The 26,064-nt window shown below is 47.1% G+C and overlaps 1 protein-coding gene across 3 annotated transcripts in view; it reads right to left on the bottom strand.

Annotated features, from left to right (window-relative positions):
* GMDS (GDP-mannose 4,6-dehydratase) overlaps window positions 1–26,064 on the bottom strand; it is a 477,644-nt gene that overhangs the window by 231,508 nt on the left and 220,072 nt on the right. For all 3 annotated transcript variants that reach the window (XM_060308303.1, XM_060308305.1, XM_060308304.1), the window contains one exon: window positions 20,333–20,460. In XM_060308303.1, coding sequence (XP_060164286.1) covers window positions 20,333–20,460 — 128 coding nt within the window. The remainder of the gene's footprint in view (window positions 1–20,332; window positions 20,461–26,064) is intronic.

Raw genomic sequence — 26,064 nt, 5'->3', positions numbered from 1 at the left:
TTTATTTCAGCTTTGGGGAGGAGGGCAAGCTCAGAACAGAAAAGCGCTGTTGAGTGTAGAACACGTGACATGAGGACAGGACCTCCAGACTTCCGAGGGCCGCAGGACAAACGGTGCAGAAGAGAACAGCCTCTGAGAAAGCCATTTTCAAAAAATCTAAGATTCAAATAACATGAAGTTGTACAAAACGAAACAATCTTGGATGAGAGAAAAGGGCTCCTGAAACAGTTGGCTGCTGGCGGCAGCGCAGGGAGCCCAGGCCTTATCTCTGGGAAGAGGGGGACTCCCCGCAGGCTGCCTTGGCTGGGGAGCCAGCCGGCCTGGCCCTCCCTCGCTCCCACCTGCGGGAGAAGCCCCGGGATGACACCCCTGGTCAGCTTTTGGCTGATGGAGGAAGGGCAGATTTCCCACGCTGATTTTTTTCAGGCAGACAGAGTAAGTCAAAGAAGCCGTAGTCATCTGATGAAACAAAGACAAAGGAGTCAGCAATTTTAACGAATAAATTTGTATCTGTCCTGGGAAGGCCTCTCCTGGCTAAGGCCTCGACACTCTGCTGTGGGCATGGCCCACACACCAGGACGGTGACCCAACTGCCAAATAAGGGTGTGCAGATGCCAGCCACGGCCCCGGGTGGAGCCTCTGACTGCTGGGGGCTCTGCTCCCTCCCTGGAGGGTGACAGCCCCGGAGCTTGTCCTGGCCCATGTCACACGGAATGGGCAGCTAACAAAGGAAAGTGTCAGAAACCCATCAGAGGCAAATCTACGCTCCCCGAGGGGGACGACGGTAGGAAACCGGGTTGGAAGCAGAGGAAAGGGGACAAGGCACGAGAGGTTAGCAGGCCCGCACGTGCCCCGCCCTCAGCGTCCGGGGCGGCGTCTCCACGCTCCCCGGGCAAGTTGCTTGGCCAAACTGCGCACCGTTGCTTCATCGGCCAAACGGGGATGAGACGCTTATTCTGCAGGGCTGCAGTCCAGCTCTCCCCACGTCTTACCTGGGCCCCCCGGTGCTGAAGACGCAGGTGCGGCGCTGCCGGACACGGGACGCAGGAGGACAGGAGCTCACCTGCGCACCTGCCCACAGCACCAGCACACGGCTCTGGGTGTGAGTGGTGGGAAGGGCCCGCCGGGGTGTCTGGGCGCCCGAGGGCAGGAGCGGGAACCCTGCGTCTGCGCATGCGCCTCCGCCACCCTCACCGGGCATGGAAAGCACGCATCGCCTTGTCCCCCCTGCACGCCTGGAGATGCTGCTCCCGGAGACACAGCGCTCTTCACTCGGAACCCCTGGTGACTGACACTGCAACAATGGGTGCGCACAGCCACAGCGCTGGGGCTGGACTCGGGGTGAAGCTGATGGACAGCGCTGTGCGGCGAGCAGCACGCGTGGGAGGAGGGTCCTCTGGGTGCCCGGGCGCTGGAAGTCCGCGAATCCCTCAGAGTCCTAGGTACGATTTAGGCCAAACCAGAACCCAAACTGCTGTCAGTTAAACAGCCAGAGATGCCTTTGTTTTGTCATTGAAGCCTGTTCTAATTTTTACGACTTTAAAAAAGAAATCTAAAGTCAAAGTTATCTGAATACACCTGTTCACTGCTCTGGGAATCTAAGCCTTCACATCTCTATGATATTCTAGTTTCTCGGAGATTCTGGGGAAGCTGGGGATTGTGGAGTCCAGCTGAGCAATGCTGCACATCCTCCAGGCCCACAAGCTGCAGCCGCCGGGGATGCGCGTCCCGGGTGTACACAACCCGGGTGCACACGTCCTGGCTGTACACACCCCAGGTATACACGTCCCGGGTGTACACCACCCGCGTGAGCACATCCCAGGTGTACATGTCCTGGGTGTACATGGCCCGGGTACACACGTCCCAGGTGCACATGTCCCAGGTGGGCATGAGCCAGTGTACATGTCCTGGCTGTACACGACATGGGTATACACATCCTGGGTGTACATGTCCCAGGTATACACGTCCCAGCTGTGCACAACCTGGGTGTACACGACCTGGGTATACACGTCCCGGGTGTAGACGTCCTGGGTATACACATCCCAGGTGTACACGACTCGGGTGTAGACGTCCTGGGTGTACATGACCCGGGTATACACATCCTGGGTGTGCACGTCCCAGGGTTCCTGCCCCCTACCCCCCCCCCACCAGTGCTGGGGAGCAGGGGACTCGGCCCTCCGGCAGCCGCCTCCTAATCTCAGCAGGCCCGTGGCCTCCGGGGGTCCAAGGCTCCCTGAAGTGTGGCCACAAGGCCCCTGTCACTCGTCACCCGTGTGCCCAGCCCCACGCGGGCGGGGACCAGCAAGCACCTGAGGTGGGGCTCACGCATACTCACTGCGGCCACACCTGGGGGAGCAGGCAGGGCGGGGCGCAGCGACCCTCGGCCTGAACCAGACATGGGGGCTTGGACGCACAGAAAAGCTGTCAGGAGCCCTCCCTGCCCCCGTCACTTATGAGCAGGAAGATGAGGCTGGGTTGCTCCATCCGCGGGTCTGGGCCACGCCCCACCCAGCAGCATCTCCTGGTGTGCACGTGGTTTCTCTCGGGTTTGACCATGGGCTTCTGCGGAAGATGCTGCACGCAACTGCATTAACTTTAACTGCCCCCCCCCTCCAAGCACCCAGACGACCTAAAGCTCCATATGACTGGGGGGTGTGGGGAGATGGCAAGCCAAGGGCCACACGGTCCCACATACCAGTTTTCCAAAGCTGAATTTTAGGAGAATTTAACAAAGAAACAAATCTGGCAAAAGCGATATATTGTGACCTATGAATAGACAGAACTTTCTAAAAACTTTTAAAAGTTTTAAGAAACCAAAAACTGTGGATAAACAACAAGGTCCTACTGTATAGCACAGGGAACTATATTCGATATCCTGTGATAAACCATAACAGAAAAGAATATGAAAAGGAATATATATATGTATAACTGAGTCACTTTGCTGTACAGCAGAAATTAACACAACATTGTAAATCAACTATACTTCAATAAACTAAACTTAAAAAGAAAGAAATCAAAGACTGAATACATACTTTGGGCCATATAGTGGTGAAATAAGGGAAGTAAAACAAACTCTCCTAGGAATGGTCTACCTTAAAGGGGGCTTTTAACTAAACCAGAAGAACACTTTTCTTACAGGACGTGGAGTCTTTATTTTCCCAGATGAACAGGCCAGTCATCTCACAGAGCAAATGTCCACGACTTGCTCCCGTGTACAAAGCAGGGCAGTCACAGGACGAACGTGAAAGCCACCCTCCCCCGTGAGCCAGCGTGGCCTTGGGGGGGGGGTGTACACTTACAAAAACACAAACAAAATTTTAAATCAACATGGAGTTATAAATAATACGTTGTATGCCTGTATATTAGAGACACCACCCATCAATAAGAGGACAATACCGTTTTTTACACATTCCTTTTCTTATATTTTTCACTTACAAGTTCCATCTAAGGTCTCTCTTCGCCAAGTAGTTGATGAGTTGACCAGTTTTGTTCTGATTTTCTTTTGGTAAAAAATATTTATTGGAATGAAAACTTTTCTGTGAGATACATGTAATTTGAGTTATGACATCAACTTCAATAAAGACTGTGTCATTCTGATATCACCACCCAGCTGACACGACTACCCAGAAAGCAGCAAGGGTCCTGGAAGGGGACCCTTCTGTTCAGCCGCGTCTCCTGCTTCCTGACCCGCTGCTTCGGGTCACCACTCTGACGCTCCCATAAGCACCTGGCAAAGCATGAGGTGTCTGCCCCTCGGTTCTGAGGCTGCAGGAGGGGCCACGGAGAAGGTGGGCTTTGCGGTGGCTATTTGCTCACACGTGGTTGGGCGTGCACTGGAATGAGCTGCAGTATCCTGCCTCTTCATATTTTTAAATAACTAAAATCGAGAGCGGAAATCCCAGAATCAGGAGTCTTGGGGTAAAATCCCAGATTTGCCCCCAGACTCCTGGCTGACCCTAAAGGCAAGCCATTTTCGCCCCAGGGGAGTTAAAACATCCACATCTCTGTAATTAGGAAAACTATACCAACTTCTTCCAAAAAAAGGTTTGAGATCCTTACCGAAAGAGATGCTGTGTAAATGGAAAGAATGACATGGACTCACTGAAAACCTAGGCTGTTAGTCACACCAGTAAAGCTACAAGTGTTTGATTTACGTGTACTGCTGCCCCTAAGAACACAGAGAGCACACCATGAGCTTACGACGTTCCTTTTAAACAGACGTTTGGAGCTTGTAACTAGCAAAGTTTGGCAGTCCTCAAAACCATACAGAAAGGTGCAGCTAAAACGTTCTCCAACGTTAAATGGATCCTTACTGTGAAGTTAAAGCACTTGTAAAGTAAAGTAAGTTAGCCCAGAATTCCACCTGACAACTGGGATTCCTCCTCCCTCTGAATTACCTGTCTGAAAGAACAGAGTCACAGTGAATCTGTCTGGCCTAAATCAAAGACCCAAAGATATATGCTCCTTTCTTACAGTTAATCCTGTGTCAACAACTACATCCTTTCTAAGGTCCTTCAGGTAAAAAACTCCGGGATTCTCTGGATTGCGAAAGGATCTGCTCTAAGGCTTGAGCTGCCTTCCTTGTTACCGGCTCCCTTGGTGTCACGGCCATTCTTGCGTGGCTGCTGCCCCCAAGAAGGTTGAAGTCATGCACTTGTGGCCTTGCCGGTGCTGGGAAAAGACTGGAAAGAGAATCCTGTGCCTGCCCCCTCTTGCAGCAGGGACAGCCTGGCCGTGGCCCCATCTGCTCCTCAGTGGGACAAGGACAGGCCACCGACTGTCAAGTCACACGATTACTACAGAGAAAAAGTACAAACTGCTCATCCCAAACGACGGCCTTCTACGAGCATCCAGGTTTTCTTTTCTCATGGATGCCCTTCTTCAGGATTCCACACACGTAAGAGCTGGTTTTAAACTATGCAGCTCTGCGTGAGAAGGCAGACTCGAAACCCACAAATCTAGAGTCCCGGTGCAGCACTCGCCACGGCAGGTTAGCTCGAGGTGTGATCTGAATGTGGCCAATCTGTAAAGTGTGAGGTATATACCGGGTTGTGAAGACTGAGTACAAAAGAAGATAAAGAGTGTAAAATGTCTTGATAACATTGTGTAGTTTTAACACACTTAAATAGTATATTGGATATAATGGGTTAGATAAACTATTAAAATTAATTTCACCTGTTTCTTTTTACTTTCTCAAATGTGGCTGCTAGAAAATTTTAAATTATATAAGATTAAATGGCTTGCACGTGTGGCTTGAATTATTATTATTATCCAATTATTTCTATTGGAGCGTCACACTCTATATCATCTCTTACCCTGATATGGAAACAGAAATAAATGTTAGCTTAAATTAGTCTAGACTAACTCAGGAAAATTGAAAAAAAAAAAAAAAGATGACATTGGGCTGTATAAATTATTTGTTTCATTTAGGGATTTCACAATGTCAAAACACCAAAGCATACTCTGCACCATTAAAAACAATATGAATTTTATACTAGATGGTAATTAGACTTTTATGGAAAAAGTGCTTATTCTCAGATTCTGAACCTTACAGTGCATACGGCTCTAGCCCCTCACTGTGAGGATGAGAAAGGCAAGACTTGGAGTGATAGAGTGAGTGTTTCAGGCTCCACAGTTCGAGGTAGCAGCACAAGGCTGAGGACGCAAGCCCGGGCGGCGGGGCTGCTCTTGACAGCACACGACCCTTCTGAGTCAGGCCACACAGGCCGAGAAAACGCCAGGGAGAGACCCACAAGATTTCACGCTCCATTTAGAGATAAGTTCCACACGCACCTATTTTATTTTACTAAAACAGCTCATGAGGTTACTGCCCTCTACGAAATATGATAGAATATTTCTCAGAATAATTGAGTTTTAGCTTTAAAAAAATTGCTATGGAAAAATTGGTACTGTGTTTTTAAGAAAAATCACTGATAACTCTGAAGAAAGGGCAACTGATTAATTTTAGCACAAAAAAGCTCACTACAGGGGCTTCCCTGGTGGCGCAGTGGTTGAGAGTCCGCCTGCCTATGCAGGGGATGCGGGTTCGTGCCCCGGTCCGGGAGGATCCCACATGCTGCGGAGCGGCTGGGCCCGTGAGCCATGGCCGCTGAGCCTGCGTGCCCGGAGCCTGTGCTCCGCAATGGGACAGGCCACAGCAGTGAGAGGCCCGCGTACCGCAAAAAAAAAAAAAAAAAGCTCACTACATGAACCAGTACCTAGAATTGTTCCACATTTATGACTGTCGTGGTGACTGATCCCTGTGTGAAGATGCTCTGCCTTATTTATTCATCCCAGTGACAGAAGCACCTCCTTCAATGTGGTCCAGTGCACGACGTGTTCCCTGAGCCTGGGCTCTGCAGGTGGGTACAGTGAAGGTCTAGTTCATGTCTAACACAGAGAAGACAGCAGTGCACATCACATATTTGATCTGGGTAATAGACGGGCCGTCCAAGAGTAACGTTTCTAAAAGTCATAAGCTTTCCCTACATACAGATTTGACTAACCAGAGCTGGGAAGCCGTCTCCAGGGACATGCTAATGTCTCCCAAGGAAAGCCCATCAGAAAGTTCAGCTGCCCTGTCTTTGGACCATTAACACTGTATGTGGAGTGAGGCTGCATCCCTGAACACCGACCGTGGAAAAGTAATTCTTCTCAAATGAAAACTGGCATGTTAAGTGTACCCTCTGGGTTCGGGGCATGCTTCCCATCCCCAAATAAAATTTTAAGCACAAAGAGACAGAAATGCTCTCTCCTGCTGCTAACTGTTTTATTTAGTCATCTGTCAAATAAGGGAAAATGGCAAAAAAAAAAAACCCCAAACCTTTATATTTTCATTTCCTTGTGCCTGTTCTTTCCACCATTTAAAAAAAAACCGTGGAGCTCGTCAAAAGAACAAGCCGTCGTCAGGAGAGGGACGCGCCTTCCCCGTCGCACTGGCTCATTTTCCAGGGAACAGAGTTACCGCAGACAAAGGACGATGCCGCACATGTACAGTAACAGCAGTAACCACTCTGACTCGTGACATAAAGTGACCCATTAAAAGATTTAAATGTTCCTCATTAACTTTTATCGGCCTCAATTTTTAACTTTTCTCCTCTTCTTGAAATTAAAAATGAGCACCTGTGTGCCCCTTCAGGCGGCGCATTCAGGCTCAGCGAGGCCTGGGGCAAACACCACAAACAACGAACTCCCTGGGCGGAGTTTCCTTGAATGTCTCCAAACCCTTCCTAAAAAGTGCTAAGTCTGAGGCTACATGGTTTAAACTGAGGGGAAGGATCAGAGATTTCACAGTCCTATTCTTCCAGGGTTTATCACTCCTAATCACTAAAAAGAAGCAACGAAAATTGAGTCCTTTCTACGTGCTAGGCATTATGTTAAGCACTTTAAATTCATCTTATGTAGTAAAATTTGTGAAAAGTAGTGCCCACCCCTTAATAAACATGATACCCACAAAGAAAGAGAAAGAGATGCGCTGAGGGTGTTCCTCTCTCCACAGCTTGTGTATCTGAGCTGCACACTGTGATGCTGGCGGGGGTGGGACGGGGCAGAGCGAGGGATGAACAACACCTTTTGATTTGTTTCTAGAAACAATGATGTTATGCTAAAAAGTAGCATTTCAGAAAATGAAAAGTAAGTGCATTTGGTCAGAACATTTTCGAAATATAGGAACGTTACAAAAAAAATACAGAATTTCACCTCCATGTGCACATTCACCTGTGGAAATATATTCGATGCCAGGTGATCTCTGCCTGCACTGAAAGAAATCACCTTTAATAAGCAGATTTACCTTCTCTCCTGTCACACAAAATAGGAACTGAGTAGAGACTCCTTCAGTTATAAAACTTACTGTTATTATTTATTGTTAATTTGATTATTGTTGCTACATGATCCTTTTTGAAAACTGGTTAGTATATATCCTATAGCTCATATGTAGATATGAACAAAAAACGGAATATTTTTCAGCCACAAAAGGAAGGAAATCTTTCCATTTGCAGCAACGTGGATGGACTTGAAGGGCATTATCCTAAGTGAATAAATCAGACAAAGAAAGACAAATACTGTCTGACCTCACTCCTATGAAACCTAAGAAATACAGCAAGCAGAAAACGGAGCTCATCAAAACAGAGCACAGGTTGGTGGCTGCCGGTGTGGGGGAGGAGTCGTAGTAAAAGGCGAGCGAAGGGGGAGAAGGGGGTCAAAAGGCACAACCGTCCAGTTCCGGGGATGTGACGCACCGCAGGGTGACTACAGTTAACAGCACTGTGTTGCATACTTGAAAGCTGCTAAGAGTAGAGCTTAAAAGTTCTCATCATAAGAAAAAAAATTGTAACTATACAAGGTGACAGGTGTTACCTAGACTTATCGTGGTGATCATTTTGCAAGATATACAAGTATCAAATCTTTATGCTGTACATCTGAAACTAATGCAATGTTACACACCAACCAGATCTCAATGGAAAAAAAAACTATTGTTAGCTGACCCTAATTTAAGAAAACTTGTATTGCTGCAAACATGTCGATTCCATCCACAGTCACCTCAGGTGGCTGGCAGGCAAACTTGGTAGCCCACTATCTACAAGAAATTGTAGAAGCAAGTTTTCCTCCTCAAAGAACACAATGGTGTAATTCTTTTTAAAAGACTATATTTCAGTTACAGAGAAAACTACTACTACTATGTCAAAAATGACAATAACATGCCTTTTGTCACCTTGCAAACTTTAGACTTGAAAGCAGCCTCTAGTGCAACTTTCCCATCACCCCAGCTGAGTTCCGAGGCCACCAGTGTAGCAGCAGCGCTCAGAGACTGCAGGGCCGGCTGGCTACAGCGCGCACGCGGCTGCTCAGGGACAGGAGCCCCAGCCAGCTGGTTCCGCTGAGGAACGCCCCATTTCTTTATAAAATCCGGAAAAGCAGGGACGGGCGAACACAGAAGTGCAGGTACGGCAAGACGGAGAGCTCACAGGAGATTCACGTGAGTACAAGCACGGCTCCGCATGGTGTCCCATCGACACCAACACGGGGTGGCAGGGAGCACGAGAGAGGGCAAACGACACAGGAGGTGCAGGCCGAGATCCGCACGGTCGCCTGACGGCCGCGAGCTGCCAGCAGCTCTTCACAGGCAGTGCTACAGGGTGAGAAGCCAATCGCACGCGATCTGTGTTGGACTGAGCACCCACGAGCTGCCATCAAACAAAACCAGGAGCCTGTTAAGCCAAGGCTGAAGAGGCCACACACGCTCTGCACCCCGACTGCTCGCTGTCTACTTTACACCACTGTCACGACCACACGAAGCCCACGTGGGGCGGCACCGGACACAGGTCCTGGGAGAGGGTGAGACCGCGCCGGACGCGGGTCAGGGGCCGGGCGGGCCAAGAGCCTCGTGCCCGGGGCCAGTGCAGAGCCAGGCCCCCTGCGACACCACGTGGGGCGGGCAGGTACCCCCTGCAGCGTCCCCTCCCACCTTTGACCAGAGAGAGTGTCTTTGCGAGTGAAAACCTGGCCCTACGAGCCCCTTCCCTTGCAGAGCAGAACGGCCACAGGCCAGGGCTCACCGTAAGTCCGCGGCCTTCTCTTCTTCCCAGCCAGGGCACAGGCCACGGGGGTGGCCACTGCTGCTGCCGCCGTGGGTCACGGGAGACGCAAGGGTCGCAGCGTGGACTCCAGGCCGTGAGGAGAGAGGAGCCCCCGCAGGCCCCCGTCACTTGCGGCTGAGTGTGGCTCCTAAGTGACAGGGAAGCACCCGGGGGACCGTCTCCGCGTGAATGGCTAAGGCGTCACGCAGCACTCTCGCTGGCTACTTGATCCGCTGGAAGCCACAGCGGAAAGACCACGGGGGCCTGCAGCCGTGTTGAGACTGAACTGTTTCAAGTCAGTGAACGTCTCTGAGGAATGAAGGGCTTCACCTGCCAGAGGAAGGGGCTGCATCAGTTGCTTCTAAACTAGATGGACCAACGAGGCTGCTCTGGTCTGAGTCCATCCCGTTTCGGTGCCCCTGCTTCAGGTGCTCTGAAGGCTCCGTGCGTTGCAAGCAAGGGTGAGCGTGGAGGCCAGACGTGGAGGATGCGTGCGTGTGCGTGCGTGTGAAGGCGGCCCAGCCAGCCCGGTGAAGGCCCCTGCAGGGGCCAGGTGAGGTTCAGCCCCTGACCCGACGGGCGCAGGCGCGGCAGCCTCAGGTGGGACAGGACCTCGAGTGCCGCACTCCAGTCACCAGCCTTGGCTCCGCAGTGGAGATGCTGCTGCTGGCCGTAAGGAGAAGGACGATGGTCTCTGTGCTTCAGAGGCGGCCGGCCGGCAGCAGAGCCGACATGGGAGCCCGTCCAAGCCGGCACAAGGCAGGCTCTCAGCCCTCGGGTGCTGGTCAGAGACAAACTGAGCTATTCTCTCTCCAAGGCTTATTTTGGAGGAAGAAGGATAATAGCGTCTATCTCACGAGACTGCTGTGAAAGTCAGCTTGTAAAAAGTGTCAAGTAGTTTATACATTCAGTACTCAGTAAGGTCTTAAACTTGGAAATAAAGGCTAAACATATATTTGAATGAACAGCATTTCAGATTCAGAGAAAGGTCTTTTCTTTAAAACAACAACTGACACAAAGAGCAGGTTAAAAATAAAGGGCCGTCCAGGAGATTCTGGTTTCCCAGTTATTCCCACACAGGCTGGCCGCTCCTCCAACCCACTATGGAGATGGGAAATGAGCTGCAGACACCGTCCTTTCACCTGCTGAATGCGAGCTCACGTGATTATCATGGTTTCCTTGAATGGCAGCCCTTCCCGATCAGATCAGGAGGCTTTAGCTACTGCAGGAAGGAGGGGAGGCCGGCAGCCACCTCTTGGCGGGAGAAGGCGGTTCACGCGTGCCCAGCGCGGTCAAGTGCCAGCCGGGACCCTGGAGGCTCCCGCTGCTGCAAGAGGCCTTGGGGCGCAGAGCCAGGGCTTCCCACTCCAGATGCTGGTGACCCATCAGAGACGCTCTCGGCGGGGGTTTAGATCCCCGCCACCTGAGAGAAGGGGAAGGGCGGGGCCCAGAGGAGGAGGGAGGGAAGGAGGGGAGGGCCAGAGCCCTGCAAGCCAGGAAGGACCCGACAGGAATGTCACCTAAGCCTCCGCAGCCTCTTTGAGCCCACGAGCCTCCTGAGGTCCCACACCGGGACCTCGTTAGGGCTCATTTCAGCAGGTGACTCACTTGGCTCAGCCGTTCGCTGATGCTTTGGTTTCCCAGAGCCTCAGGCAGACAGTTCACGACAATGAGGCTTTCAGCCGCCGCTGACAGCAGGCGGTGGAATTCAAGCCACCTAGGTCCTTTCTTCCAACTTCTCACTTCAGGTTTTTTGAAGATAAGGATCAAATGAAATGATTTCTGTTAAACCTGTATTTCCTGTACAGAGTTGATACCTTCTCCAAATTACATGATTGTACAACTACTAAACTAATACTCACTGCAGCGGAAGTCTCCGCTCAGAACGTGGAGCTATAGCCTTTTAACTCGGGGTCCTCAGATATTGCAGCTTCTTCCTAACCCAGTTCCTCGGAACTGGGCTCCATCTCACAGGGCAGGGGAGGCCCTAAAGCCAGCGGCACAAATGCTGGTTTATCCCTAATTCCTGGTGAGGGTCAACGCTGGAGGCCAGTGAAAACAATAGCTGTCACATCTCACAAGAAGGACTAAATGTACCAAGAAGCCGCCCTGAAACGCAGTGCGGGTCACAGTCAGGGGCCTGGCTGGAACCTGCCGTTGGAAGGCCAGGGCACCTCCCTTCAAAGCCAGCCTTTTTCCTGTAAAAAATGCAAATAGTAATTCCTGCTCTCCTAACCGTGGGCTGACATCTGTCAGGAGAATCAAATCCAAAGATGTAAGTGATAAAGCACTACACAAACACAAGAGGATAACCTTCAGAGCTTTAAAAAAAAAAAAAGGTCCAGTGAAAGCGCTTTGTATTTTGTTTGCAAACTTGAAATTTAAGATCCAGTGAAAATCAGCAAGTAATTCTTGACCCAAAGGAGGCACTATAAGAAAAAGCATATGAAACCATGAAGCCCGGGATTCTGATCTCTGCGCCTGCGCAGGTGAGCAGGACGGAGGTGCCACTGCCACGCCCGGGGGGAGTGTGGGGACTGTGTGGACCTGCCAGGAATGCAACCTGCCTCCCAGGCTCCGCCCAGGCAACCCTCACCCGGCAGCGGGGCTGCCGCACTCCACGCACAGGTGAGCCAGCAGCTGAGGGCAGACCTGGACACCTGCATCCGTGCTCTGAACATGGGGAGGAAAGGACGTGGCACTCGGAGAACATAAAGATCCTGCAGGACCATCCTCCTTCCTTCACAGAGATCTTCCACAGCTACTGTTAAAAAACTCTGCCTACGAATCTTTAAGTCAACTTTTACATGTATTTAAAAACAAAGATGGATCATTAGAAAGTGAGCTGCTACTGATGAGTGTGTGAGAGTGTGTGTGTGTGTGTGTGTGTGTGCGTGTGTGTGTGTGTGTGTCTGGGGGTCGGGGGAGGGGAAGGAATGGAGAGAGAAAGTTTCCAAAACAACAGAATCTGTGATGGAAATCTTGCTCTATCAAGAAGAATCCTGCATCAGATGACACTCTTGAAAACTGAGAGGAAACACAGCGAGAGGCTCAAAGATGAAGAGGCTTCTGGAGGAGCAGATGTCAACACTATCAGTCACACAAAGGGCGCCTGACCTTGTCAACTAATGTACTTCTGCGATTTCTAAATTTCGTCTTGTCAGTCAGAGCCAATGTATCATTCTTTCTTTCTATGTTTTCCATCTGCTCAGATATCCTTCTTTGAAAAACAGGAATAAAAATAAATAAAAATAGGAATAAAGTCTAATAATAGTAGAATCTAGAGATCATCGGGAAACTTACCACAGAATGAGAACGTCTAAGCACTGCTCAGCGTTCCTTCACGGCAGCATGCAACAAGAGAGAAAACTGCTTGAACACATCTCGCTGGAATCAAGTAAATCCAACAACTAAAACCTAAATGTGGTAATAGCATATTCACATTTGCTCAAGAGTGGAAAATGTCTTATGCTAAGTATAGGAAACAATATGTTAATAGTAAGGGGAATAAGACACATCTCATATTTTCTATAAATTCGTTTTCATAAATTTTATAAAGAGCTGATCACATAGGGAGATTCCACTCATTTCAAGTATTTATGGGGCATCTGTTCTGTACCAGGCAGGTTGCGAGGCACAATTAGAAGAGGAACAAAATCCAGTCGTGCCTTCAAGCAGCTGAGAGGGACAGACACAAGATAACCAACCACATCCTTTCCTATGTTTGTGGAGGAGTGATTTTATTCTCCGAGATTTCAGATCTTAGATTCTGCAGGAAGTAATGAACAATGATTTAAGCTCGACCATTTTCTTTAGAATATGAGAAGATACAGCAAAAGTGATCTCAAATATTTTACATAGCTCACAGATAGCGGGGGACTGCAGAGTAATTTCGTCTCTTTCTTTAGGATCTTTACTAATAATTTCCAAATGAGGCTTCCGTCAACAGCGCAGACTGTTTCACAGATGGTTTCTCAGTTTTGCCTTCAGATAATTCTGCTTCTGTAAAACCTCACCTGTGAATTATTTGGGCTTCGTGGAAGCCCCATCCATGATCTTCTTTGCTAAAATGAGAGGGGATCTTCACTCAACAGCCCCCAGGTTCATCCACTCGGGCATATTGAGATCGCAGGCAGAACACAACCACGGCCTCTAGAACGACTCGAAAGGCTACGTGGGAAAACCCTTTGGAAATTTGGTCCCAAGAGATGGTGGCTTTTGAAGATTCTTTACAATAAGGCATCAAGAACATGGAACAAAGTCAATATCCTGTTTTGAAGCTATTTAGTCAAGGTGTCAAACACCTCATTCCTGCACAGTATCTATTCCAAACAAGAGCCCAGAGCATTGCCTTCTCCTGCAAATCATCACTAAGCGTAGGTGACGTCATACTTTGAGAGGCAATTACATCCATATCACATGAGGAGTCTTGTCACTACAATTAAAGAGCCAGTTTTCATTGTGGGAGGAAGCAGACAGGAAGCGGGCGCCAGCAGGGACAGGAGGGAGGGCGGAGGGGCAGAGAAAGGACAGGGCCAGGCAGTGAGGAGGGGACGGCAGCCGAGGGACCCTTGCCAGGCACTTGAGACAAGAGTGAATGAGTCCCACCATTTACACGGTTATGTTCAGGAACTGACCCGTGACTTTCTTGGGTACGAGTGGTTGCTTGGTGGCCTGCAGGGTATGCTGACACAGCATCGGGGAGGGGGGTGACCTGGAGGGGGGGCCAGGATGCTGCTCATTGCAGCTAACTGCTGCCCCTGAAAAGGTGAGTGGCGTCTACACATCAGGCGCTGTGTCTTCTGAGAGGGCAGCCCACCACCCTACACTCGCTTCTTCCTCTCTCCACATAGACACACACACACACCTTTGCCAAGAACCACTTTTCTAATTTAAAGTCAGATGCTCAATTCTACCTTTTTAAAACACACGGAAAATCTGATCTCACAATGCACCCACCTCCATGTTTCTAACTTATCTGTGGATGAAAACTTGAGGCATATCCATCCTAGAAGCTTCATTTGTTAACACAACGAAGTAAACAGGGCCTGCAGTTTATAGGGTGTGGGGCATGGCTGCTCCCGTGGTGTCATCCCCAACCCGTGAAGACCTGGCCATGGAAATATGGCAACTACGACTTCCTGCACGTCTGCTGGGTGGGGTCTGACTGGAGAACGGGATCAGGTACCGTTGACTCTTAGAGATGCAAACCCAAGAGGAAATCAAACAACTCTCCTGAGTGTGAAGAAGAGATGTCCCAACAAGCAAGCTTCCCCTTACACAGAATCTCAGGAAGTTTAAATGCATCCTTTCCTTCCAGATCTGTGTGAATTAATACCAGGTGCAAAATGCCAGCAGCAGCCTGCACGAGGAGGAGAGGGGGCCTGAGACACAGCAGTCACCTCCCCAGCTCTGTCACCAGGCTCCCGTCCCCGCCAGAGGCCCCCTGCTCCCCCCAGATCTCTGTCACCTGCTGAGACCAAAGCTGTCCTGAAGGTCAACTCACTTGGCGGCCAAGGAACAGGGAGGGTGGGCGGTTCCCAGCTCATTTCCCCAAACACACCCTGTGCATCTGGGCCTCATGCATCCAGCCAGTGGGAGGGGTTCAGGGAGAGCCGACAGCCAGCTCAGTGGCTCTGAACTGCCAGATACTCCTCCTGCCCTGGGACCACAAGTGGCAGAAAGAGAAAAGGACAGAAGGTAATTTTCTGTCTCTCCGGGAAACAGAAAGTCACCCGGATCCCACTGTTGCCCTCACTTCAGCCTAAGTCAGGGGTATGGCTCGGGCATCAGGCCCGGGCCGGGGACCAGGCGGCCTTCACCTCCGTGGTCACCTTGGCTTTGAGCAATCACGTCCCCTCAGCTCCCTCGTCTGTAAGAGGAGGACGGACTCACCCTGTCTGGGGGCTTGTGCACATTATAGAAGACGATGGATATGAAGTTTCTGGCATGTAATACATGCCTAACATTTGGCAATTATTCTTTTTTTTTTTTTTTTTTTTTTTGCGATACGCGGGCCTCTCACCGTTGCGGCCTCTCCCGTTGCGGAGCACAGGCTCCGGACGCGCAGGCCCAGCGGCCACAGCTCACGGGCCCAGCCGCTCCGCGGCACGTGGGATCCTCCAGGACCGGGGCACAAACCCGCATCCCCTGCATGGCAGGCAGACTCTCAATCACTGCGCCACCAGGGAAGCCCGGCAATTATTCTTATTTTTATTTCTGAAAGTAGCTTTTTATTACTAATCTGGGCTCCCTGACCAAAAAGAAAACAATTAAAGGAATATATTAAAATTCAGATGAACCTCAAAACTTCTCCCCTGATAATGTGAAAGTCCCCGGATTTCCTCTAGGCCAGGTTTCTCTTCGGGAGCATCTGTCCTGTCACCCGTGGGCAGCAGAATCTCATGATATGTTTAAATGGCTTTTTGCAGAGTCCTGGAAAGAGCTCAGACTCGCGTCTCTTGATTACCTGTGTATCCCAAGAGCAAAGGACCATCCCGTAGGTGGAAAAACTTAAGGACTCTTGTGGCCTAGCCCTTAACAATAACTTATCTCTCAATCTTTTCTGGCTAATTCTATCAAGGTGCAACCACAGTGGGACCTCTTTAGCCAAATGGCTACTGTTCATTTTATTTAAGCTCAGGGCACCATTTCCCAACTCCGCACTGCTAGACGTTAATGCCCACTTTTCACTAGAAGGGGGGCAAGGTAAGATGTGTTTGGAAAACCCTCTACTACTCCCAGCAGGCCTAGTGCAGGCTCACATATGCTAAGTTCTGAGAAGGTGGTCTTATAGTAAAGAAATCTGCTGACCTTTATGCAGTATAGCACTGTCTTGTCAGGAGGGTTTGGCTTTGGGCAGGGTCATTTGTAGCAGCTAGAACCACGGCCATGGGAGATAGTCCACAGAGGTGCTGAAGGAACAATGTTCCAGGCACTGCTGGTGCACTGCCGGTGCACTGCCGGTGCACTGCCAGTGCACTGCTGCTGCAATGCTGGTGCAATGCTAGTGCACTGCTGCTACAATGCTGCTGCACTGCTGGTGTACTGCTGGTGCACTACTGCTGCAATGCTGGTGCACTGCTGGTGCAGTGCTGCACTGCTGGTGCAAGGCTCCTGCAATGCTGGCTGCCTGAGCTCACCCGACGTGGCACACAGCGCCGCGTGCTCTCGTGAATACGAGCTGATGCTCCGAGTTCATGATGGGAGTCAGGCGTGAGAACAGGTTGCGGTCAGGGCACAGAAATATTTAAGAAGATGAAGATATTTTAAAAGTTTGGATTGTCAACTGACCTTATCCCATAAGAAATGCATATTTTTGAAAACCTGTGTTTGTGTAAATTGTGTATTTATAGCCCCGAGCCATTAGCACTACAGCAATTTTTAAATAGTCATTTTTTTCTCAAAACACAACAATAACTGCAGATGTTAATTACAGCACCTGGGTGGTGGGTATATGTCTGTTCACTGTAAAATTAATGCAACAATTCTGCATCTTCAACAATGTTTCTAATAAAATAATATAAAAGATGTAACTGCACATGACTTGTTTATTCTAAAGCGCCATGTAATTTAATATAGTTTTTATATTCTTCATTTCAAGTTGAAATACCTCTTACCCACTCAAATAATTTTTAAATCATTTTGATCTAGGAAACAAGACTAAGAACAGAAGTTAGTGAATCTGAATCAGCAACAGGAAATGGGTTTGTATAAATTGTTGGAAAAATGTTTACAAGGAAGAGATAGATTCTCATCAGGGATGTATAGCACATTAATGCTGATTTTTAACAGGATGGCTATTATGCCCTTTTCACAGATGGATAAATTGATGTATAAAACCTTGTTAAGGGCTTCCCTGGTGGCACAGTGGTTGGGAGTCCGCCTGCCGATGCAGGGGACACGGGTTCGTGCCCCAGTCCGGGAAGATCCCACATGCCGCGGAGAGGCTGGGCCCGTGAGCCATGGCCGCTGAGCCTGCGCGTCCGGAACCTGTGCTCCGCAACGGGAGAGGCCACAACAGTGAGAGGCCCGCGTACCGCAAAAAAAAAAAAAAACCTTGTTAAGACTTAGGCTCACTGACCCAGCTGGGATCACCTACACCCAGTCTGGCAAACGCTCTCTACTCTTCATCATTAAAATTCATCCATAAATAAGAACGTATTAGTCACTTAACCTAAAGATATACGAATACAACATGTTTACGTATAAATGAGAGGGATTATATAATTAAAGCGTATGTAAATGAGATGCTATTATGACTTGTTTGATCTGTGCTGGCCAAGGCTTCTTTACTCTAAAGCTGATTATAGCGCCAGGATGCAGATGTGTTTTAAACAAACAATGCTTCTCATTTTTCATTCTTAGCCTTGTTGATTTTAATTTTGGCCACACCTACTTTTAGTCATAAGTCTGTAAAGTAACCTCATTTTAATATATTTAGAAATGCAAAGGATGATAATATTTCTTGAAATGGAGATAGCGAACTATGGATTCTTATTTAATGATGACACATTTTTAGAAATCATGAAATGTCGACTTGTTTCAGAACCCGTAAGTGAGCAAATGCTTTTTAGAGCATCAACATGTGTTACTGTCGGAGCCAAGGGAATCCTTAATACGCAAAACCCACCTGTATTATGGAACAAATCAGGTGTTGAACGCCAGCGAGAATGACTTAACTTTGTATGTGTGTTTGTGAAATCTGAAAATGTGACACTTGCTGAAAAGCCAGAACCTCTTAACCCTCACGTCTTACTCTCCCGGAGATCTTGGCTCCTGCGGCTGCTGTACTGACACATCTCGGCAAGGAATCTTCAAAATGACATCATTTGAGAAGACCTTTCTGAAGTCTTTGAGCCACAGTGTTTCTGAAATATTTTCCTGTTAAACAAATACAAATGTGGGCCCTTTGTGCCAGGGTTGCGCGACACCCAGGAGCAGTGCCACCCTCGGCATTTGGGGATGAGATGACAGCGCGGTCCTTCCCGCAGACCCACTGAGCTCACGAAAAGTGTTCTTGTTACTTATGTGTTTATGTAACAGTCTCATGCCTTTTTGTTGAATTTTTCTGGCCTGTTTTCAAAATGTCATGTATCTTTTTCCCTGATTGAAAAAGTTTATACATACTCATTTCAATATATGGAAAATACCAAAGTATACAGAAAAAAATAAACATAACCAAAAATAAGTATTACTAACATTTTGATATACTGTTTCTCACACTATCAAAATCTATTTCTGAGTTCCAATAACAAACTTCTTTTGTACCCCAGTGCAAAAATATAAAATAAAATAGAATGAAATTTCATCTATTTGGTTCCCGAAACTGAAGAACAAGACTTTGGATGACGAAGGATACGCACAGAGCCTTCTGTGCGGCTCTAAGTAAATGCAGAAGCTCAAAGGTTACATGCCAAAATGCTATTCTTGAGAAAATAATGCACTTATTTTTACAAAACTTGCCTCATATTTTTAAGAAGGTAAGACCATATAGGTCAGACAAAAGGAAGTTTCAGCTTCTCTTGTTAACACCTCCTTTCTCCCACTTTCTTATTACTTCTGAAAGTATGGTCTTACATATTTTTAACGAATGTTCTTAAAATATATCCAAGGGCGACTATCATAAAATGCTTCCTTGTATTTACAGTTTAGAAGAACACATTTAAATGATCTAAATGTTACGTTGTTCAAAATTTTAAATCAGAAGTTTTTGTCTGTAATATAAATCAGAATTAGGTGTTTAAGTATGCAACATTTTTAATTGTTACACACAAAAATAATAACACTCTGAAGCTGACCTCTGGGTTAGCAAGTGAACTGCTTGTTTGCTTAGGAAACCAGATCCGGTTTCCCAGAGAGGCATCATTGAGGACAGAAATAGTCTCCCGAGTACAGGAAATCTGTAAGCACCTAAACAAGGACCAGCAGACTCCGGGACAAACACAATGTCACCAACGTGCTCCTTCATGTCTGGCCACAGAATCACCACGGATATCTAAAAGCATACTAATGCCGGCAAGGTAAGAGGTAATAATTTTTTTAAAGAAAAATCATACTACTTATATATGTAACATATGTAACCCAAACCAAAACTTAATAGCACATAAATCCCAAGACTGAAAGTCTGAATTTCCCTTTAACTACACCCGTTGTTCTGCAATAGCGTTATTACTAGCATCTCTCTCTTTGCTCTTTGTTTAATGGACACAATCACGGGTGTGAGTCACAGGCTACCAAGCGCACGGGGTAATAACCAGAGTCTGAACCAATCGCTCTGTAAGAACAGCACTCTGGGAGTGATTAGTAGAATAATGTAAATCTGAAGGTCTTAGATTATACAAATTGAAATCAGGCAGTATTTCTTGCAGGTCTGAGGACTAGTTCTGTTATAACAAGATGCTCTCACAGTTAGTTACGTGCGTCTTGGGCAGGGATGAGGGAGTGGCACAAGGAAGACGCTTTAGAAAGGAAGGAACACCATTTACTTTTTACCCATCATCCAGACCACTGACCGGCACCTTCATTTTGAATGATTAAAAGAAGGGTCGTGAGAGGTCTCCCCCTTCCAGGGGGGTGTGGGACGGCCTGCACACACCGCTGACCATCCAGCCGGGAGGGGGCACAGCGTGAGCTTCAACACATCTGCATTAGCACCAGCGTACCTGCCGCCACCTCCAGGAGAGCTCTCCCCGAGGCCTGGCGTCCGGATGCCAGCAGATACAGGCACTTAAAGACCAAAACGCGAGGGTCCCTACCTCCACGTAGTCCTTGGCGTGGCCCCAATCTCGTTTGGCGTCCAGATTCCCCAAGCTGAAGCATTCCAGTTGTCCAAGGTAAATCTTAGCTACTGACCGGCTAATTTTTCGAGTAACAAAATTAGCTCCTAAAAGAGACAAAAGATGCATTATCAGTCAAGTGCATTTGACATTTAACAGTTTGGTGAACCAAACACAATCTCAGCCTCTGGGCATTTCTTTCATTCTTTTCCCCCCTTTAAAATAATAACAAAAGAAAAGAAAATGAAAAAGACCATTAACTGTCATTCAGACAAGTTAAGGAGCTCTCACTCTGAGTGTCACATCAGCTCCACTGCCATAACAAACATTTGTCTTTGGGGGACGTCTTGGCATTCCTCATTTGCTGCTGTAACATGCGATCCAGGCACCTAGCCAGAGAAAAGCTCTCGGAATGCCAGTTTTTAAACAGAAAATTCAACAGGGTTGGACGAAGGGAAATGCCAGAATCAGACCACCTTGATTTTTTCAAGAACATAAACATCATATATTCCTATTAATAAAACTATTTTGGGGTTCACGGGGAGAGAGAGAGGAGAGCAACTTAGCTCCCAGGGTGTAAGTAAAGAAAACGAAGAAGAAATGCATAAGTGGTGATCACCCTTATTTAGAAACCTGCACAGCCATCCAGTGCTAAGTCGTAAGTTTCTAGACCATCTGTACTTACTACAGTGCCACCTTCTAATTTCATCCAAGTGTCATCTGCAGGATAGGATTCCTGAATTCTGTATAAATATTTTGATATGATTGGATGAAAGGTGTCATAAACTAAAGGAGTGAAATTGTTTTAAAGTTCTCTGGTCTTTAATGAAAGCTTCTGTCCACTTTTAAAAGATCACAAAGAAGGACAAAATTAAAAGGCACTTCTGAGATAAGTTTATCTCTACCCCTGTATCTAGGTAAGGTTATCACAAAGCACCAGGTAATGTCAAAATCTCAAGATAATTAACAAGCACATGAGCTAGTCAATAATGGCTTCAAACAGTTTAGACACATTACCATCATAATTTATCACATAGCAATAACTTTAGCTTTGTTCTTTTGCATAAGAAACAGAGAGGTGAATGTTATGAGAAAGCTTGGGCTTCTAGAGAAACTGGCACAGAGATAAGGTGAATTTTCTAAATAAGTTTTCTCAGTTTTGGCAAGAAGATAGCCCCGTACAAGTTCAAACACGTACTAGGCTCACTTACTACACAAACTCAGTAGACACATTTCAATGCCCTATCGTTAAAAATGACGATAAGACTTCCATGGAAATCCAAATTTTCAGTTTCTCTTAGCAGTTGATAGGGTACTTGAGGAAGTCCAGTTTCAAATTTGCAGGGCAGCTTATAAAACACAAGTGCTCCTTCAAAACAGAGCCTTTGAAAATGAAGTATTTACCAGGCACAATCCTTCTCAATCTATTACCAACTAGCAACTTTTTATTTTCTATTAATTTAAATTTATAATTAAATTTAGACTTGATGCCTATCTTTGTACTTTAACGTCAGGACTATACCATCATGCCAGAATTTCCTAGATACATGTGTGATGCCGAGTCATCAGATGAAGCTCCCAATGCCAACCAGCTCAGAGTATTCTATCTGCCAGTACAGTAATGCTTAGGGGCGTGGTGGAAGCACTGACGTCGTTCCAACACTCCACTCCCGCCTGCTGTTTACTCCCCCAACCAGCACTAAGTGAGCACCAAGCAGCAAGCCCGGAGCAGAGGCAGCAGGGGGTGAAGAGGAGGCCCCCCTGCTAAAGGAGCCCAGAGAGGGGGAGATGGACAGGGCAATCCCTGCTGCCAGAAGTGAGATGGCAGGTCTGCAGGGATGAAAAGAGTCAGGGCCCCGTACACGATGCCACAGTGACCACAACCCCACCCCTCGGATGAGCAACCCACGAGCTAAGAATTATTACCCGCATTTCGTAGATGATGAAGCTGAGATTCAGAGAAGCTGTGCAGACTGGCCCTTCTAACCCAGTTGTCCAATTCGGTCTGTGTGGCTGCAAAGCCCAGGCTCTCACCTCCCAGCACTTGGAATGGCACGCTAGGGGGTATGGAGCCTTCCTTCTCTGGATTCAAAATGATCTTGGATACCTAGTCAGTTACTTGAAATTTCTAGTTCTTAGAACTTAATTTTAATGTTTTTATTTATAGCAGCTTGATTGAGATATAATTCACATACCATACAATTCATCCATTTAAAGTGTACAACTCCATGGCTTTTAGTACATCCACAGACTGTGCAGCCAGCCCAACAATCAATTTTAGAACATTCTCATCACCCCCAAGAGAAACCCGTACCCTTTAGCGATCATCCTGCCCCATCTTCCCCAGCCCCCTGGCCCTGGGCAAGCAGTCATTTATTTTTTCGTCACTAAAGATTTGCCTATTCTGAACACTTCACATACATGGAATCGTATAGTATGTGGTCTTTTGTGACTGGCTTCTTTCACTCAGCCTAACATTTTCCAGGTTCATCTGTGTTACGTGAATCAATCCCTCCTTCCTTCTCCATGGTTGAATACTATCCCATTATGTGGATATAGCACATTTCATTTATCCATTCATCAGTAAATGGACATTTGGGTTGTTTCCATTTCTGGCTATTGTGAATACTGCTGCAGTGAACACGGATGCACAAGTTTCTGTGTGGGGATTATGTTTTAATTTCTCTTGGGTAGACACCTACAGATGCAATCACTGGGTCAACAGGGCAGCTCTACAATTAACCTATTAAGGAACTGCCAGACTGCTCTTCACGGCAGATGCAGCAGGTTAGAGCCCCGCCAGCCGTGGACTGGCTCTCATTTGCCCACACCCTTCCCAACAGTCGTTATACTTCCATCTTTTTGATGACAGTCACCCTTATGGGTACTAAGTGGTATCTCATTGTGGTTTTGATTTGCATTTCTCTGATGACTAATGACTTTAACCCTCTAGGTTCTCATGTACTTATGGGTCACTGGTATATCTTCTTTGGAGAGATGTCTACTTGGATTCTTTGTCCAATTTTTAAAGTGTGTTACTTGTCTTCTTAATACTGAATTGTAAGAGTTCTTCATACGTTCTGGATCCAAGTCCTTTACCAGATATATGATTTACAAACGTTTTCTCTCATTGTATAGGTTATATTTTCATTTTCTTGATGGTGTCCTTTGACACACAGAAGTTTTTTTTAGTTATTATGAAGTTCAAGTTGCCTATTTTTTTTTTTTTTTGGTTGTATGAGCTTTTGGTGTCATATCCAAAAGGGCTTTGCCTAGCCCGAGGAAGGTCTTGAAGAGTTTCTCCTATATTTTTTAATGAATTGTATCGATTTTGTTCTTACCTGTAGGTATTTGACCCAAGTTTAGTTAATTTGTGTGTGTGGTTAAGATGAAAGGGCCCAACTTCATTCACTTGCATGTGGATATAGGGCTGTCCTGGCACTATGTGTTTGCTGAAAAGGTTATTCTTTCTCCTATTTGAGTTGCCTTATACCTTTTGTCGAAAAGCAATTAACCATAGACACATGGGTTTATTTCTGACCTTCAGTCCTATTGCAATGACCGAAACACCTATGTTTAGGACAGTACCACACCTTGATTACTATAGGTCTCTGGTAAGGGTTCAAATCAAGAAGTGTGAGTCTTCCAACTGTGTTCTTTCTTCAGACTGTTTTAGCTATCCTCAGTCTCTTGAATTTCCATACGAATTTTAGCATCAGCTTGTTAATTTCTGCAAAAAAGCAACCCGGGATTTTGTAGGGATGATGCTGGGTCTGTAGTTCAGTGCGGGAGCACTGCCCGTCTCAGCAACACTTCGTCTTCCAGCTCATCAGCACACGGGGTCTTTCCAGTGACCTGCGTCTTCTCAAACTGCTTTCAGCAAAAATGCTCAGTAGTTTCTAGGGAATACGTTTTGCACTGCTTCTGTTAAATTTGTTCCTTAAGTACTTTATTCCCTCTGATGTTATTATAACTGGAACCTTCCTTAATTTCATTTTCAGATTCATTTTTAACATTATTACTGCCACCATATGCTTCATTCATTCCTGGGAGAGGCTTCAAGTGATTTTTTTTCTCAATTTGTTCTCTTCGTTTTCACTCCTTACCACACAAGACTGCTGTTTTTGTAGAGAACTATAAGCAATGATGACACAGGAGGGCTGAGGCCTTAGCAGTCACTCTGTGCAGCCAGCAGCCTGACCCGAGCTGTCTCCCTCACTTTCCCGCCTGTGCTGCCGTCACCAACCCACCAGCAGTGCAGGAGGCGTCCCTCCGCAGACTAGATCACCTGAGTGGTTTTGCTGTTACAGCACACTCCAATTATGGAACTCCCAAAATGATGTACATAGATACTTGATCTCTAAGAGCCTTGCACTACAAGACCGTGGCTACGAAGAAGACCGAGAAATGGAAAGTCAGCCTAGTGAACCGACCGACGGCTGCTGGTCACTGGCTCTGCTACACAAACCATGTAACAGTCTCTGCACACCACAGGACAGGAACACCTGCCAGGCCAAGTCACAGGGACACCCAAGCAGAGGTCAGGGTGCTGCGGACCACGAATCACTACAGACACAGACGGAATTAGTATCATCACGTCCTTGTTTGTAAAACAAGGATAATAACAGTACTTACCATGTAGGTTTGATGTTTAACTGAGAAAATCTAGGTAATGTGATTAGCAAGTTCCCAATAAATGTTACCTATTATTACAATTATTACATTACAATGTGAATGGTACCTGTAATTAAGCCTCAATGAAAAGTTCAGATTTCTTAGTTCTTTTATGACTAAGTCTCTTAATTCTCTGATTTTGAACATCTGAGATTGAAAACAGATCTAAATAAACAGCCAGAGGCAGGCGTGTGGACTTACTTACACACCCAAAGCACTAATAAACATTTCTAACCTCATAGTAGGTTACTTTTTCAAGGTAAACTCATTAACCAAGGAAAATAGAATATCCATATAAATGCATACTAATAAGAAAGAGACCTGGGCTTCCCTGGTGGCACAGTGGTTAAGAATCTGCCTGCCAATGCAGGGGACACGGGTTCGAGCCCTGGTCTGGGAAGATCCCACATGCCACGGAGCAACTAAGCCCGTGCGCCACAACTACTGAGCCTGCACTCTAGAGCCCGCGAGCCACAACCACTGAATCCTGTGCACCTAGAGCCCGTGCTCTGCAGCAACAGAAGCTACCGCAATGAGAAGCCCGCGCACCGCGACGAAGAGTAGCCCCCGCTCGCCGCAACTAGAGGAAGCCCGCGCACAGCAATGAAGACCCAACACAGCCAAAAATAAATAAAATAAAATAAATATATATAAAAAAAGAGACCAATTAAAACTGGTTTTAGCCCAAATATTGGCTCTAAGATTGAGATCATGAGTTTTGCTAGTGTTGACAGAATGAAAAATACAGAACTTCTGTTTTGGCAATACAGCAAACAAGAAAAACTGCCACATTAAAAAACACCAAACTACGCTGGATAAAATACTATCATTATTTACTTAAATTCAAAGCTGAGTCTCCAAGACTGCCCAAGTCATGGTGGGCCCAGAGCGGTCAGGGCTGGTAGCAGGGTGGGAACGCCATCTGAGGACCTGGAAACAGCTTCATCTTTCATTTCCAATCTGAGGCAAAGGGTGAGTGCTTTCAGGCAGATTCTGGAAGTAGGGTTACATGCCCTGTGAGTTATTTTTAATTCTGC

Source organism: Globicephala melas, chromosome 11 (genome assembly GCF_963455315.2).
Source record: "Globicephala melas chromosome 11, mGloMel1.2, whole genome shotgun sequence".
Classification (NCBI taxonomy): Eukaryota; Metazoa; Chordata; class Mammalia; order Artiodactyla; family Delphinidae; genus Globicephala; species Globicephala melas.
The sequence above is the reverse complement of the archived record's forward strand: the minus strand, read 5'-3'. Positions and strand labels throughout refer to the sequence as shown.